Source organism: Schistocerca serialis, chromosome 7, assembly GCF_023864345.2.
Source record: "Schistocerca serialis cubense isolate TAMUIC-IGC-003099 chromosome 7, iqSchSeri2.2, whole genome shotgun sequence".
Taxonomy (NCBI): domain Eukaryota; kingdom Metazoa; phylum Arthropoda; class Insecta; order Orthoptera; family Acrididae; genus Schistocerca; species Schistocerca serialis.
Window position 1 is genome coordinate 248,597,221 of NC_064644.1, and position 13,940 is coordinate 248,611,160.

The 13,940-nt window shown below is 45.1% G+C and overlaps 1 protein-coding gene across 1 annotated transcript in view; it reads right to left on the minus strand.

Moving 5' to 3' along the window:
• The window catches only part of LOC126412994 (arrestin domain-containing protein 17-like), a 198,760-nt gene that overhangs the window by 172,231 nt on the left and 12,589 nt on the right, over positions 1 to 13,940 (minus strand). Inside the window, exon 3 of the mRNA XM_050082886.1 lies at positions 5,943 to 6,030. Within this exon, the coding sequence (XP_049938843.1) occupies positions 5,943 to 6,030 (88 nt within the window). The remainder of the gene's footprint in view (positions 1 to 5,942; positions 6,031 to 13,940) is intronic.

Below are 13,940 nucleotides of genomic sequence, written 5' to 3' on the forward strand. Positions count from 1 at the left end.
CAAAAGAGAAGTAGCTGATTGAGGAAGGTGGTATCCCAAACTCAGCAATGTCCTCAGAAACTCCAACTCTTTGCAGTCAAATTTGAGACATGTCGTTGACATCAGCTTCCGACTCAGGATCACACTCACTTGCCGGTGAAGCGTAAACGTTGATCCAATGTAGATGTTGAGGAAAAGAGGCGTCATTGAAGCGAAGTCGTATCATAGGAGAAATAGTGGATCGGTCCAAGTGTGTCCTCATGTAATACGGATGTGAAGGAATCTGAGGTTGGAGCACTGAGTAATAGCCGCCTTCCATTTGCTGCGAGACGTCCCACATCTCTTGCCATTGTTGGTTTGCGTGACCCTTGGCCTCACGTAAGTAGCCACTGTAAGGTAATTTCAAATCCGGGACAGTGCGTAAAGATGTCGCTTGCTTGGCTAATGCATCAACTTCCTCATTATGTAGGATACCTGCGCGGGAAGGCACCCACAGCAGATGGATTGTCCGCCCCATCCGTGTGCTGCGAAAATATTCCGAAGCCAGTTCAAAATATAGCGGTTAGTAGTTTTGTTCCATGTCCAGTGCTGAATACTTTGAGGGGCGCTTTGAGAGTCAGACACAATTAATACCTTGGGGAAGGAAGCGGAAGAGACAAACTTAAGAGCTTCCAGAAGTGCCACTTTCTCCGCTGTAATTATAAAAAACGCTTGGGGGCAGTTTGAAGGTTTTACGGATCTGAATCTGAGGGCAAAGAAATGCATTCCAGTATACTATTCGTGCGGAATTTTGGATCCATCGGCATATACGCAGAGAAAACCAGGCCACTGAGCTGCAACAAGATGACTGAATCCACTACTGACATTAGTACTTTCCAAATAGTTAATATTAAAATAATAGATAGGAATATGATAGCTGAGCGTATGAAGATATCAGTCAAAAAGAGACAAATGCCGTGAAAATCGTGTAGTGGTTAAGAGAGGTGACCAAGTGTCAAAATTGGTGCAAACGGCCGGAGCCTTATTCCTTCTGCAGAAGGCAGTCCATAGTCGGTAAATGCAATCTCTACTTTGGTAGACAGAACTATCCATAAACGACATGTCTTGAACGTAGAATTTATCCGATAACATTTGGCTTCTAATCTTCAAGAGCATCTCCCCTGCTTCCTCAAAATGACCATTAGCTGGCGTAGACCTCATGGCTCCAAGACAGATATGAATGGCTCTGTATCGAAGAGTATCTATGTTTGGTGAGATGAACCTTTGGCGCATTGTGCTACAGTCGACAGCTATAATCTTAATCGATATCGATTAATCCTCCTGTACACTATGAGTAACTACTCTGGTGCCGTTCCCGACCACACACGGGTGAGTGATCGAATTATATTTAAGCCTTCTTCACACTTGACAACAATGGATCGGATGTGATGCGCCCAGCTTAACCGAGAGTCAAAAATCATCTCCAGAAATCGAGCGTGAGATTTTATGTGGAAAGTGTACTTTCCTCAGGTAGTATGATCATCAACGGGAGCCGATGTCGAGTTGTAAAGTAGACGATTACTGATATCTCAGCCTAAATCTCCAGGCTATTAGTTAAGGCTCACCGGCCACTTGACAATCTTCTTCTTCCGTGCAGATGCACAAACAGTGCCCGAACTCTTACGGGAATCGGCAACGCGCCGCGAATAATGAGTATAATGGGCGGGGGCGCTACGAATGTAGTGCGGGACAACACGTTGAGAAAGTGGGTTTCGCGGGAAGCGTGCCAGATATAAATCCTTGCAGTCGCACTATCCTCTGTGTCCTCGGTGGCTCAGATTGATAGAGCGTCTGCCATGTATGCAGGAGATCCCGGGTTCGAGTCCCGGTCGGGGCACGCATTTTCATCTGCCCCCGTTGACGTAGGTCAACGCCTGTAAGCAGCTAAGGGTTTTCATTTCATTGAAATTTATTAATAAATAGCGACTCATCAATATATGGAAAGGCTGTGAGTAATGCCGCTTTGGCCTGAAGATGCGAACGGCAGTGGAATAAACACAGGCATCGTCTGCATACTTCAATATTTTTGTGGGGGGAGTGATTATGCGCTCTAAATCATGCGTATACAGAGTAGAGACGACGGGGCTTAAAATTGCACCATGAGGCAAGCCCTGGCAGAAAAGAAATGGTCCGACCATGTTTCCATTGTAACGGACGTAAATGGTCCTTTGAGCGACCAGGGTACTGATACCATAAATCATCCACGGAGGAACTTCGAACCCTGCCTGTTTGTCCAAGAGAACTTGTATACGAACGTGATGATACCACCCTTTTAACGTCCAGAAAGGCAGCGACCGCTATTTCTTTGTTTTGAAAGGCCGACGTAATATATATAGCAAGTAAATACAGATTGTCTATAGTCCCTTTACCTTTTCTGAAGCCGTATTGACTCAGTTTCACCAAATTATGATTTTCAAGCAACCATTCCTACCTCCTTTTAACCATTCATTCCAGAGTTTTGCTAAAACACTACAACAAAGTAGTCGCTCGATAATTAGAGGTCACATTTGGATCCTTGCCACTTTTCATAATTGGAATATTTGCTTTCGTCTTTCATGTTGATAAAATGGAAATGTCGTGTGGCTAGGGCCTCCCGTCGGGTAGACCGTTCGCCTGGTGCAGGTCTTTCGATTTGACGCCACGTCGGCGACCTGCGCGTCGATGGGGATGAAATGATGATGATTAGGACAACACAACACCCAGTCCCTGAGCGGAGAAAATCTCCGACCCAGCCGGGAATCGAACCCGGGCCCTTAGGATTGACAGTCTGTCACGCTGACCACTCAGCTACCGGGGCGGACTTTCATGTTGATAAGAGGTCCTTGTGCATCCAGTACCGATTAAAAATCTTTTGCCTCTGTCGCATAGAATAATGAATAAAATCAATACCAGGGCAACCGTCCCTCGATGGTTTAATAGCTTCGTTGAATTCTTTTTTGTAGAAAGGACGAAGGAGTACACGGTAACGGTTATCTTCAACAGGAGACGGGTGATTCTAGAATGGGGCTGTGGGAGGAGCAAGTGTGTCTACACTCCTGGAAATGGAAAAAAGAACACATTGACACCGGTGTGTCAGACCCACCATACTTGCTCCGGACACTGCGAGAGGGCTGTACAAGCAATGATCACACGCACGGCACAGCGTACACACCAGGAACCGCGGTGTTGGGCGTCGAATGGCGCTAGCGGCGCAGCATTTGTGCGCCGCCGCCGTCAGTGTCAGCCAGTTTGCCGTGGCATACGGAGCTCCATCGCAGTCTTTAACACTGGTAGCATGCCGCGACAGCGTGGACGTGAACCGTATGTGCAGTTGACGGACTTTGAGCGAGGGCGTATAGTGGGCATGCGGGAGGCCGGGTGGACGTACCGCCGAATTGCTCAACACGTGGGGCGTGAGGTCTCCACAGTACATCGATGTTGTCGCCAGTGGTCGGCGGAAGGTGCACGTGCCCGTCGACCTGGGACCGGACCGCAGCGACGCACGGATGCACGCCAAGACCGTAGGATCCTACGCAGTGCCGTAGGGGACCGCACCGCCACTTCCCAGCAAATTAGGGACACTGTTGCTCCTGGGGTATCGGCGAGGACCATTCGCAACCGTCTCCATGAAGCTGGGCTACGGTCCCGCACACCGTTAGGCCGTCTTCCGCTCACGCCCCAACATCGTGCAGCCCGCCTCCAGTGGTGTCGCGACAGGCGTGAATGGAGGGACGAATGGAGACGAGTCGTCTTCAGCGATGAGAGTCGCTTCTGCCTTGGTGCCAATGATGGTCGTATGCGTGTTTGGCGCCGTGCAGGTGAGCGTCACAATCAGGACTGCATACGACCGAGGCACACAGGGCCAACACCCGGCATCATGGTGTGGGGAGCGATCTCCTACACTGGCCGTATACCACTGGTGATCGTCGAGGGGACACTGAATAGTGCACGGTACATCCAAACCGTCATCGAACCCATCGTTCTACCATTCCTAGACCGGCAAGGGACTTGCTGTTCCAACAGGACAATGCACGTCCGCACGTATCCCGTGCCACCCAACGTGCTCTAGAAGGTGTAAGTCAACTACCCTGGCCCACAAGATCTCCGGATCTGTCCCCCATTGAGCATGTTTGGGACTGGATGAAGCGTCGTCTCACGCGGTCTGCACGTCCAGCACGAACGCTGGTCCAATTGAGGCGCCAGGTGGAAATGGCATGGCAAGCCGTTCCACAGGACTACATCCAGCATCTCTACGATCGTCTCCATGGGAGAATAGCAGCCTGCATTGCTGCGAAAGGTGGATATACACTGTACTAGTGCCGACATTGTGCATGCTCTGTTGCCTGTGTCTATGTGCCTGTGGTTCTGTCAGTGTGATCATGTGATGTATCTGACCCCAGGAATGTGTCAATAAAGTTTCCCCTTCCTGGGACAATGAATTAACGGTGTTCTTATTTCAATTTCCAGGAGTGTATAAATTCCTCTAGCGAGACAGTGGTAGCAGGAGGGGGAGGGGGGGAGACAGTCGGCTGGTTCTGAAAGCCTTTGTTTTATGACAGATGCTTGCCATACTGGTTTCATTATTGAGGGAAGAACGAAATTTTATCCAACTGTCCTTTTTCTTTCGGAAATTTGTTAGCTCGCTCATTTTCTTTTCGAACAGCCAGGAAGTTATCCATAGTGGGATTTTGACGATAGATTTTTAAAGCAAGTCTGCGCTTAGCAACTTGTCGAGAGGATTCGGGATTCCACCAAGGAAGGTAACGGTGCTGCATGACGGTGAACTCTTTTTCCTTAGGGATGTTGGCATCAGCTGCAGTATCCATAGCGTTGATTAAAACTTGATATAAATCTTCATCAAGCAAGTCACGTCTCATGTTTCAGAACGCCGGCCTAACTGCCTGTTTATAGGAGTCCCAGTTGGTTTCCTTGATTTTCCACGCACTGTTAGCGTAACATATGTGCGTAGTATCAATGTTGATTTTGATGTCGAACTCTACTGAGAGATGATCGGATGCCACTGAATCTGTTTTAACGCGGCAGTTAGATAATTCGGTAAAACAGGGAGTGCAAAGCGTTACGCCGACAGCTGAGGGTCTACCGAAAGGTGAGGATACCATAGTAGAAGCCGTCATCGAGTATCGCTAGGTTATTGTCTTTGATAACATGCATCAGTGTCCTGCTCTTTTTGTCATGTCTCCTCCCCATGCTACGAGGGTAATCCCAAAAGTAAAGACACCGCCATTCTGTTCAGAAAATTATGAAATGGCGTGATTGTTGCTTGGTGTAAGGTGTAAAGTGGAATGCCCAGATTTTGTAATCACGCTGTAATAGCATGCGTTCTCAGAAATGATATGTTCACAAAGGTACATGTGTCACATTGGAACAACCGAAATAAAATGTTAAAACGTACCTAAGTTCTGTATTTTAGTTTAAGAAACCTACCTGTTACCAAATGTTGGTCAAAAAAATTGTGAGCTATATGTTTGTGACTATTACAGCGCCATCTATCACAAAGCGAAAAAACATTTGTATTTCTTTACGTACTACACGTATGTGTAATAAATATGGGGGTTCCTATTTTTTAAAAAAATGCAGTTGATATCCGTTTGACCTATGGCAGTGCCATCTATCGGGCCAGCCATAGCGCCATCAGGTTTCCCCATTCAAGCTAGACGAGTTTCGTTCTTTGTAGTTCTTTCGTTTTTTCGTTTGGTGCTTATTTCGTGAGATATTTGACCCGGTCACTATCAATGGACCACCCTACATATATAATGTCTGTAGAGAGAGAGAGAGAGAGAGAGAGAGAGAGACAGAGACAGAGAGAGAAAGAGAGAGAGAGAGAAACAGAGAGAGAAAGAGAGAGAGAGAGAGAGAGAGAGAGAGAGAGAGATACGCAGGGCGCTGCTTGCTGGCTGCTGGCTGTCAGGCAGGCCGGTGCTTACATCTTGTTCTTCCTGAGTCGCGGCCGCGGCGCGGGAGGCTCTGACGTCACGCTCACCGCCGCCTCGCCCACAATGCGCACCGTGATGCCTGTAACCGAGAAACAGCTCAGTGTAGTACACAGTAACACATATCATGACGTCAGCATTTGTTATTACCAAATGAATTTGTATTTAGATATGGTGAATATGTATCTGACAAATTAAATATTACGTTATGTCATTGGAACAGGTCATCAATTACTGTCGCCGTAATTCGAATTTGGTGGTACTGCTTAAAAATCAAGTTCGTCTTATTAAACAGTAGTAATTTATTCACTGTTTTGATATGAGAAATTCGTGTGTTTCCACAACAGAGGAGTATGCAGATGAGAACTGAAATGAAATGAGCGTTTGGCGTCATTGGCCGGGAGACCCCTGACGGGGCAGGTCCAGCCGCCTTGGTGCAGGTCTTATTACATTCGACGCCACGTTGGGCGACCTGCGCGCTGGTTAGGGATGAAATGATGATGGAGACAGCACAACACCCAGTCCCTGAGCGGAGAAAATCCCCGACCCAGCCGGGAATCGAACCCGGGCCCGTAGGACGGCAATCTGTCACGCTGACCACTTTTTTGGTTTTTTTTAGGTGTTGTAGGTCAGGGGGCAGAGTGGGCAGGGGTCGTACTTGGAGGCCTGGCCACGTTCTCCCCGTCTCCTGACAGGATAAGGAAGAGGCAGCGGGAAGGAAACATTGTACATTTATGTAATTTTTTAATTATTAACAATATTGTTTTATTTATTCATTTAATTTTAATGTCCCAAAAGAAAAATCATATATGAAAAAGAAGGGAAAGAAAAATAGGGCCGAAGTGACATCCTCGTCACTTCACTGGGAGTACATCCTGTCCCACGAAACAACGTAAATCTGGGACTCCCCACCGCTTCAGGGAGTTATGAAACATGTTGCCTAGAAAGTTCGCAAAATGCGTTTTATATTTAGAGTGACGTCGGATGATTTCGTGTTGTTCTAGTAGATAATGCCAATAGTCCATGCCCGAAATCAAGGTCCGCGAGAGCACGTAGTGCGATGTGTGTCCTCCAATCCAGCGGATTGCCGATGTTTTTTGTGAGGGGAAAAAGACAGCGTCAGGGAAAAATAAACCGTCCATCGTGATAGTGGATTCGTCGGTGCGTCGGAGGAGGGCCATGATGCGTTGCGTCAGCCGCCAAACACCCTTTGCCTCAACGCACTGCAGAGAATGTTCGTCGGTGTCCTGCATGCCACATATAAGGCAGAGCGGGGAATCTACCATGCGAGTGTTGTACAATCGTTGGCGGTTGACTGTCTTTCGGTTGATTAATGTATACCATGACGATCACGCTGCTGTGGTGAGGAGAGGCGTATGGACAGCTCGCCAAATCTGTCGCCAGTCTCGCGTTGGGTATTTAAGTTCGACAACATTGCTGCCATGGTGACGCCGCAAGTATCGATATACCTCACGGGTAGTGGGGATTCTTGTAGAAGGCATCTGTAACTGAACATAACTAAAATCAACAAAGAATCGCGCGACGTGAGAAAAAGAGGGCGATATTGTGCCTACCGCCACCGGCGGTTCAAAGGACGTGGGAAGAAGCACATCCAGGATAGCCGACGTGATGGCGTGTTGCCGTTGGTTCCAAGTTCGTAGCGTCGCTCGCAGGTATAGAGCTAGAGCCTTGTTCCGCACATCCGTGAGGTTAAGTTCTCCAGAATGGTGTGGGAGAGTTAAAGTCTCTTATTTGATCTTAGACAACATTCCTTGGCTGACATAGTATCCAAAGGCCGCCAGTAATCTGTCAGCAATACCACGTGGCATTGGCAGTACCTGTGCCAGATGCGGCAGTCGCGAGGCCAGGTGAACATTAGTGTAGTCCACCCTTTGGAGCAGGTCGTGCGTTCGGAGTGAATTGTTGCGTATGTGCAGTCGGACGTGCTGGAGGAGACGTCGATAGCTCGCCGCCGCTGATTGCCGTAGCGATCGGGTGAACAATACACCTAAGCATCGCAAGATGTCCACACCACTCAGCTATCGGGGTGGACAGATGAGAACTGATACTACAAAAATAAAATCACGGATGGCAAGCTACACAACAATGTAAAGATGGTCCTACAGAACCAAACAATCTAGAAAATACGAACTGAATAACAGTGCTCACTAATGATGACACAAATATGCTAAAGCGTTTGGACATTAAAAACAACAACCATCTGTATAATAGGCGGACCTAAACGTCCGTAATTTAGTCCGCAACCAGCCTCTGTAGCCGAGGTTGCTAGCACGCGGTTCTGTGGTGGCGCACGACTCGGAGGCACGTCTATTTGAATTCAGGAGGTGGATGAAACTTCCACTGGCAATATTTGGCCAGCGGAAGGAGGAGAGGTGGTGGCGTAAAGTTCCTGATGACCTGTGTCTACGCTAATGCCCTGTATTAAATTCTGAACCTCTACTCTGTGCCTCATGAAATGAGGTATTGTGACTCTGCTGACAGTGATCGTTCCGTCGGATAGGGACGTCCAGCTCGGCAGTCCCCTCTTTTTCAACATTCACCACAAATGTAACACGCTATACTACACTACACAAACATCCATTATATCAGGTTACCTTCCATTCAAAAGGCTGTTGCACTCAGCAACTGTTATATTGACTTGCAAATAATGGATATCAGCTATCAGTCGTCCTTTTTAAATTTTATTGGTAGATCTAGATTACAGCTATAAACTAGCCATTCTCAATGCACTATCAGTTCACTGAACTGAGGATGAAGCCAGAGCAACAGGCATTACATGCATTGATCAAAATGATAGTGCTTTGAGAATGGCTAGTTTCTAGCTGTAATCTAGATCTGTCAATAAAATTTAAAAAAGACGACTGATAGCTGAAATCTATTACTTACAACATCCATTATAATCACCCACAGTCCACAACCACACATATGACAAAATTCTCAGGTATCCGCAAGGAAAAGGTCTCATGTGCGCAGATGAGGAACACACTTTCCGACTGGCGGCTGAATCCTTCCAGTGGAATTTCCCAGCTAACAGTGCCGCACGAAATTTACATTCAGCCCGCAAACATGGTTGCTGTTAGAGCTTCGTAACCAGACAAATATGGTTCTGGGTGCACGTTGCATGCATCAAACATCAATAAATAATGAAAAAGATATTCAGTCAATGGAAATGTCCAGCTACTTCGCATCAAAGTACCAAGTGAGGAGGAGCTCCCCAACGGCCTGAATGTTTGGAGAGCGTCTTAAATGCACCGTATGAGGTAATAATAAGTACTTACCCTGTAATTGCTAGGTATCGTAATAAGAAAACCGCTCACGAGTTAAAAGGTCTTTCTATTTTAGTTTGAATAATTCGTTCTCATGGTAATGATTTTTTTAATTCTTTTGTTTTATCCTTATGTTAAAGTATTTATTTATAACTATTTTTTTGATCCCTCTTTGTTTGGTTAGTAATTGTTGATGGTCATTTAACACAGCCCTCAGCTGTTGAAGTGAAAGACGAATAAACTTCAGTTTTACAGTGCCAGTGAACGAATGTGTTGACCCACCTAATCATGGCAGATTATCGACTTTTACTGTTGGCGGGCAAACGGAAACCAGAAAATTAGAAATTTTGAAGAGTAGTAGAAAGTGTTGAGGCAAGCCACACGTGCAATCGATATCAAAGGTGTCAGAATCAATATCCACTTGACAGCAAAAAAATTTGGTATGTGCAGCGGAATTAGTGATCTGAAAGATCAAGATAGTAAGGAAGGACAAACATTACAGATTATTTTGAACGTAGCGAATGTGTAACGCACATGCAAGAAACTCAGCAGAAATTAACAATAGACCTGGAGATGAATAACAGCTGCTTCCTGAATTATCTTTTTTTATTGGTTTATTGCTGACATCTTGAAACTGGCAGGAGAGGTAATAATAAATCAATTGGCAAAAGTATTTACTTCCTGCCTGCACTGCGCTTCAATCCCACTATCGTGGAACAAGGCAAAGATTATATTGATACACAAGAAAGGAAGTATTCACAATATCAAAAACTATCGTCCTATCAGCTTACTCTCAATGTTGTACAAAATTTTCACACAGATCGCGTTAAATCGAGTTATTCCATCCTAGATTCAGCCCAGCCTATGGAAGAAGCAGGATTACGAAGCAATGTTAGCACTATTGACCACATTCTGACCGTTAGTAAAGTGATAAGCAGAGAAAATGAATACCACCTGCCTCTCTGCTTTGCCTTTGTTGATTTTGAAAAGGCGTTTGACTCCGTTAGCAATATAGCTGTTCTCCAAGCTTTCAGTGAGTAAGGAGTGGGAGGAGCGTACATTGAAGTGCTCAGCAATATCTAAGAAACTTCTTCAGCTTATGTTAATATCGGCGAGTCGACTCAAGAATTCCGCATCATGAGGGGTGTCAAGATTTACTGATGATATTGCCTTATTGGCCAACGACTTCGCAGAGCTCCAAATCTTAGTTACAGATCTTGCATCGGAATGTCAGTTGGTTGGCTTCAACATGAACCTTCCCAAAACAAAAGTAATGTCGAACAAGTGGGTCCCAGCTGAAGATGTGAAAGTCAAGGACAATCCATTAGAAGAGGTCAGTGATTATATCTACCTTGGCCAGATTATAAATATGAAAGGAGAAGTAAGGCCAGAAATCTATCGGCGCATCAAGCTTGGCTGGCAGGCATTTGGGAGGAATTCAACAGTATTCAGATCGAAAGTGTCAGTAAATCTGGAGAAATCAGTATTTGATCAATGCATTCTTCCTGTGCTGACGTATGGTTGTGAGACATGGACACTGAACTCATTTACAAAAGGGAAACTTATGACAGCACAGAGAGCCATGGAAAAATCAATGCTGGGCTGTATAAGAAAGGATAGGAAGAGGACAGATGATATCCGGTCTGTGACGAAGGTTAAGGACATCTTAGAGACAGTAGGCTCCTTGAAATGGCAGTGGGCTTGCCACGTCGCGAGAAGGAAAGACGGCAGATGGACGAAGCTGGTACTGGAGTGAAGTTCGAAAGAGCGTCAGAGGCCTAGAGGAAGACCACCGGACAGATGGGACAAAGATATCAAGGAGATCGCTGGTAGCACCTTTCAGAGAACTGGCCAAGACCGTTCCACTTGGAGAGGACTGCTGAAAGCCTCCGTGACTCCACGACTCGAGAGGCCACATCATTTAATGATTCAATTGGCTGATGATGATGATGATTGATCATTAGTCTTCCACCTGGTTTAATGCTGCCCGACACGAATTCCTTTCTTGTGCCAACATTTTCATCTCAGAGTAGCGATTGGGTGTATTCCAATCTCTGTCTTCTTCTACAGTTTTTAGCCTCTACAGCTTTCTCTAGTATCGTGGAAGTTATTTCCTGATGTGTTAATAGGTGTCCTACCATCCTGTCCCTTCTTCTTGTCAGTATTTTCCATATATTCCTTTCTTCGTCGACTCTGCGGAGAATCTCCTCATTTCTTATCTTATCAGTCCACCTAATTTTCAACATTCTTCTGTAGCACAAAATCTCAAATGCTTCGAATCTCTTTCGTTTCGGTTTTCCCACTTCATGTTCCACTTCCATGGAATGCTGTGCTCCAAACGTAAATTCTCAGAAATTTCTTTCTCAAATTAAGAGCTACGTTTGATACTAAGAGACTTACGATGGCGAGGAATCCGCTTTTATCAGAGCTAGTCTGCTTTTGATGTTCTCCTTGCTTCGTCCGTCACGGATTATTGCAGAATTGGTAGCAGAATTCCTTAATTACCGTCTACTTCTTAATCCCCAATTCTGATCTTACGTTTCCCGCAGTTCTCATTTCTGCTGCTTCTCGTTACTTTCGTCTTTTTTTGACTTCCTCTCAATCTATATTCTGTACTCATAAGACTGCTCATTTCATTCAACAGATCCTGAAAATTTTCTTCACTTTCACTGAGGATAGCAATGTCATCAGAGAATCTTAACGTTGATATCATTTCACCTTGAATTCTAATCCCACTGTTTAATCTTTCCTTAATTTCCGTCATTGCTTCTTCGATGTATATGTATTTTAATCCGAGCGCTTCGCTCTTTCTCCTCCAGTCTTTCTGTCCCACCTTAGTTCTTGTACATATTACGTATTACACGTCTTTCTCCATAGCTTACACCCATTTTTCTCAGAGGTTCGAACGTCATACATCATTTGACTCTGTCGAACGCCGTTTCTAAGTCGAAAAAAACACATATGAAAATATCTTGATTTTCTTCAGCCTTGCTTTCACTATCGATTGCAACGTGAGAACGACCTCTCTGGTGCCCTTACCTTTTCTAAAGCCAAACTGATCGTCATCTAACAGATCCTCAACTTTCTTTTCCATTCTTCTGTATCTTATTGTTGTCAGCAACTCGTATGCATTAGCTGTTAAGCTGATTGTGCGATACTTCTCGCACTTGTCGGCTCTTGCTACATTTAGAATTGTGTGGATGCTGTTTTTCCGAAAGTCAGATGGTATATCGCCAGAATCATACATTCTACACACCAACGTGAGCAGTCGTTTTGTTGCCACTTCCTACAACGATTTTAGAAATTCCAATGGAATATTATCGATCCCTTCTGCCTCATTTGACCCTAAAGCGCTTTTAAATTTTGATTGTCATATTGGATCCCCTAATTCTTCCCCGTTGCCACCTGTTTCTTCTTTCATCACGTCATCAGACAAGTCGTTCCCCTCATATAGCCCTTCAGTCTAGTCTTTCCAATTACCGCTCTCTCCTCTCCATTTAACGGTGGAATTCTTACGAACTCTCAACGTTACCACCCTTGCTTTTAATTTCACCAAAAGTTGCTTTGTTTTTCCGTATGCGGAGTCAGTCCTTTTAGATTTCTTGACGTTTTCATTCAGCCATTTCGCCTTAGCTTCACTGCAGTTCCTATTTATTTCATTTCTAAATGACTTAAATTTCTGTATTTCTAAATTTCCCTAACTTTATTGTACTTCCGTCGATCAGCTTAAGTATTTCTTCTGTTAACCATGTTGCTTCGCAGTTACTTTCCCTGTACCTAAGTTTTTCATTCCTTCTTCTGTGCTTGCACTCTTTCGAGATGCCCATTCCTCTCCAAACGACGTGGCTACTGAGCTATTCATTGTCGCATATTTCTAGCCTCAGAGAACTTAAAGCATATCTCTTCATTCCTTAATACTTCCGTATCCCATTTCATTACGCATTGATTCTTCCTGATTAGTCTCTTAAATTTCAGCCTACTCTTCATCATTACTGAATTGTGATCTGAGTATATTTGCTCCCGGGTACGTCTCACAATTCAATATCTTTTTTCGGAATCTTTACTTGACAATGATGTAATCTAGCTGGGACACTCCCGTCTCTCCAATCCTTTTCCAAGAATACCTCCTAATCTTGTGATTTTTGAACAGAATATTCGCTATTAATAGCTGAAATTTATTGCAAACCTAAAGTAATCTTTCTCCCCTCTCATTTCTACTTCCTTGCCCATATTCACCCGTAATCTTTTCTTCTACTGCTTCTCTTAGAACCACATTCCAGTCCTCCCATTTCATGGCAATCCCTCCCGGAGATGCGAGATGCGAATGGGGGACTAGTCCGGAATCGTTTGACACTGGAGAGATCACCATGAAACTTCTTCAATTACAGGCCACATGTCCTGTGGATATACATCATGTATAATATTTCATGCAGCTGTTTCCACTGTCTTATACGTCCTCATACCGTCGATCATTGCTGATTCTTCCGCCTTTTAGGGGCAGTTTCCCACCCGAAGGACAAGACAGTTTCATGAGCGTCTGTCCGCTCCTCCATTCTCTTAGACAACGACGTTGGCAGAACGAGGGTGCCTCTTATGCCTGATGTCTTAGGCCGCAATTTCTGATGATTTTTCTTCAAAATTTAAACATTGGTCAGGTTAGAACCCGGGACCCAAAAAGTTATGAACGCTGGCCAAACACTGTACC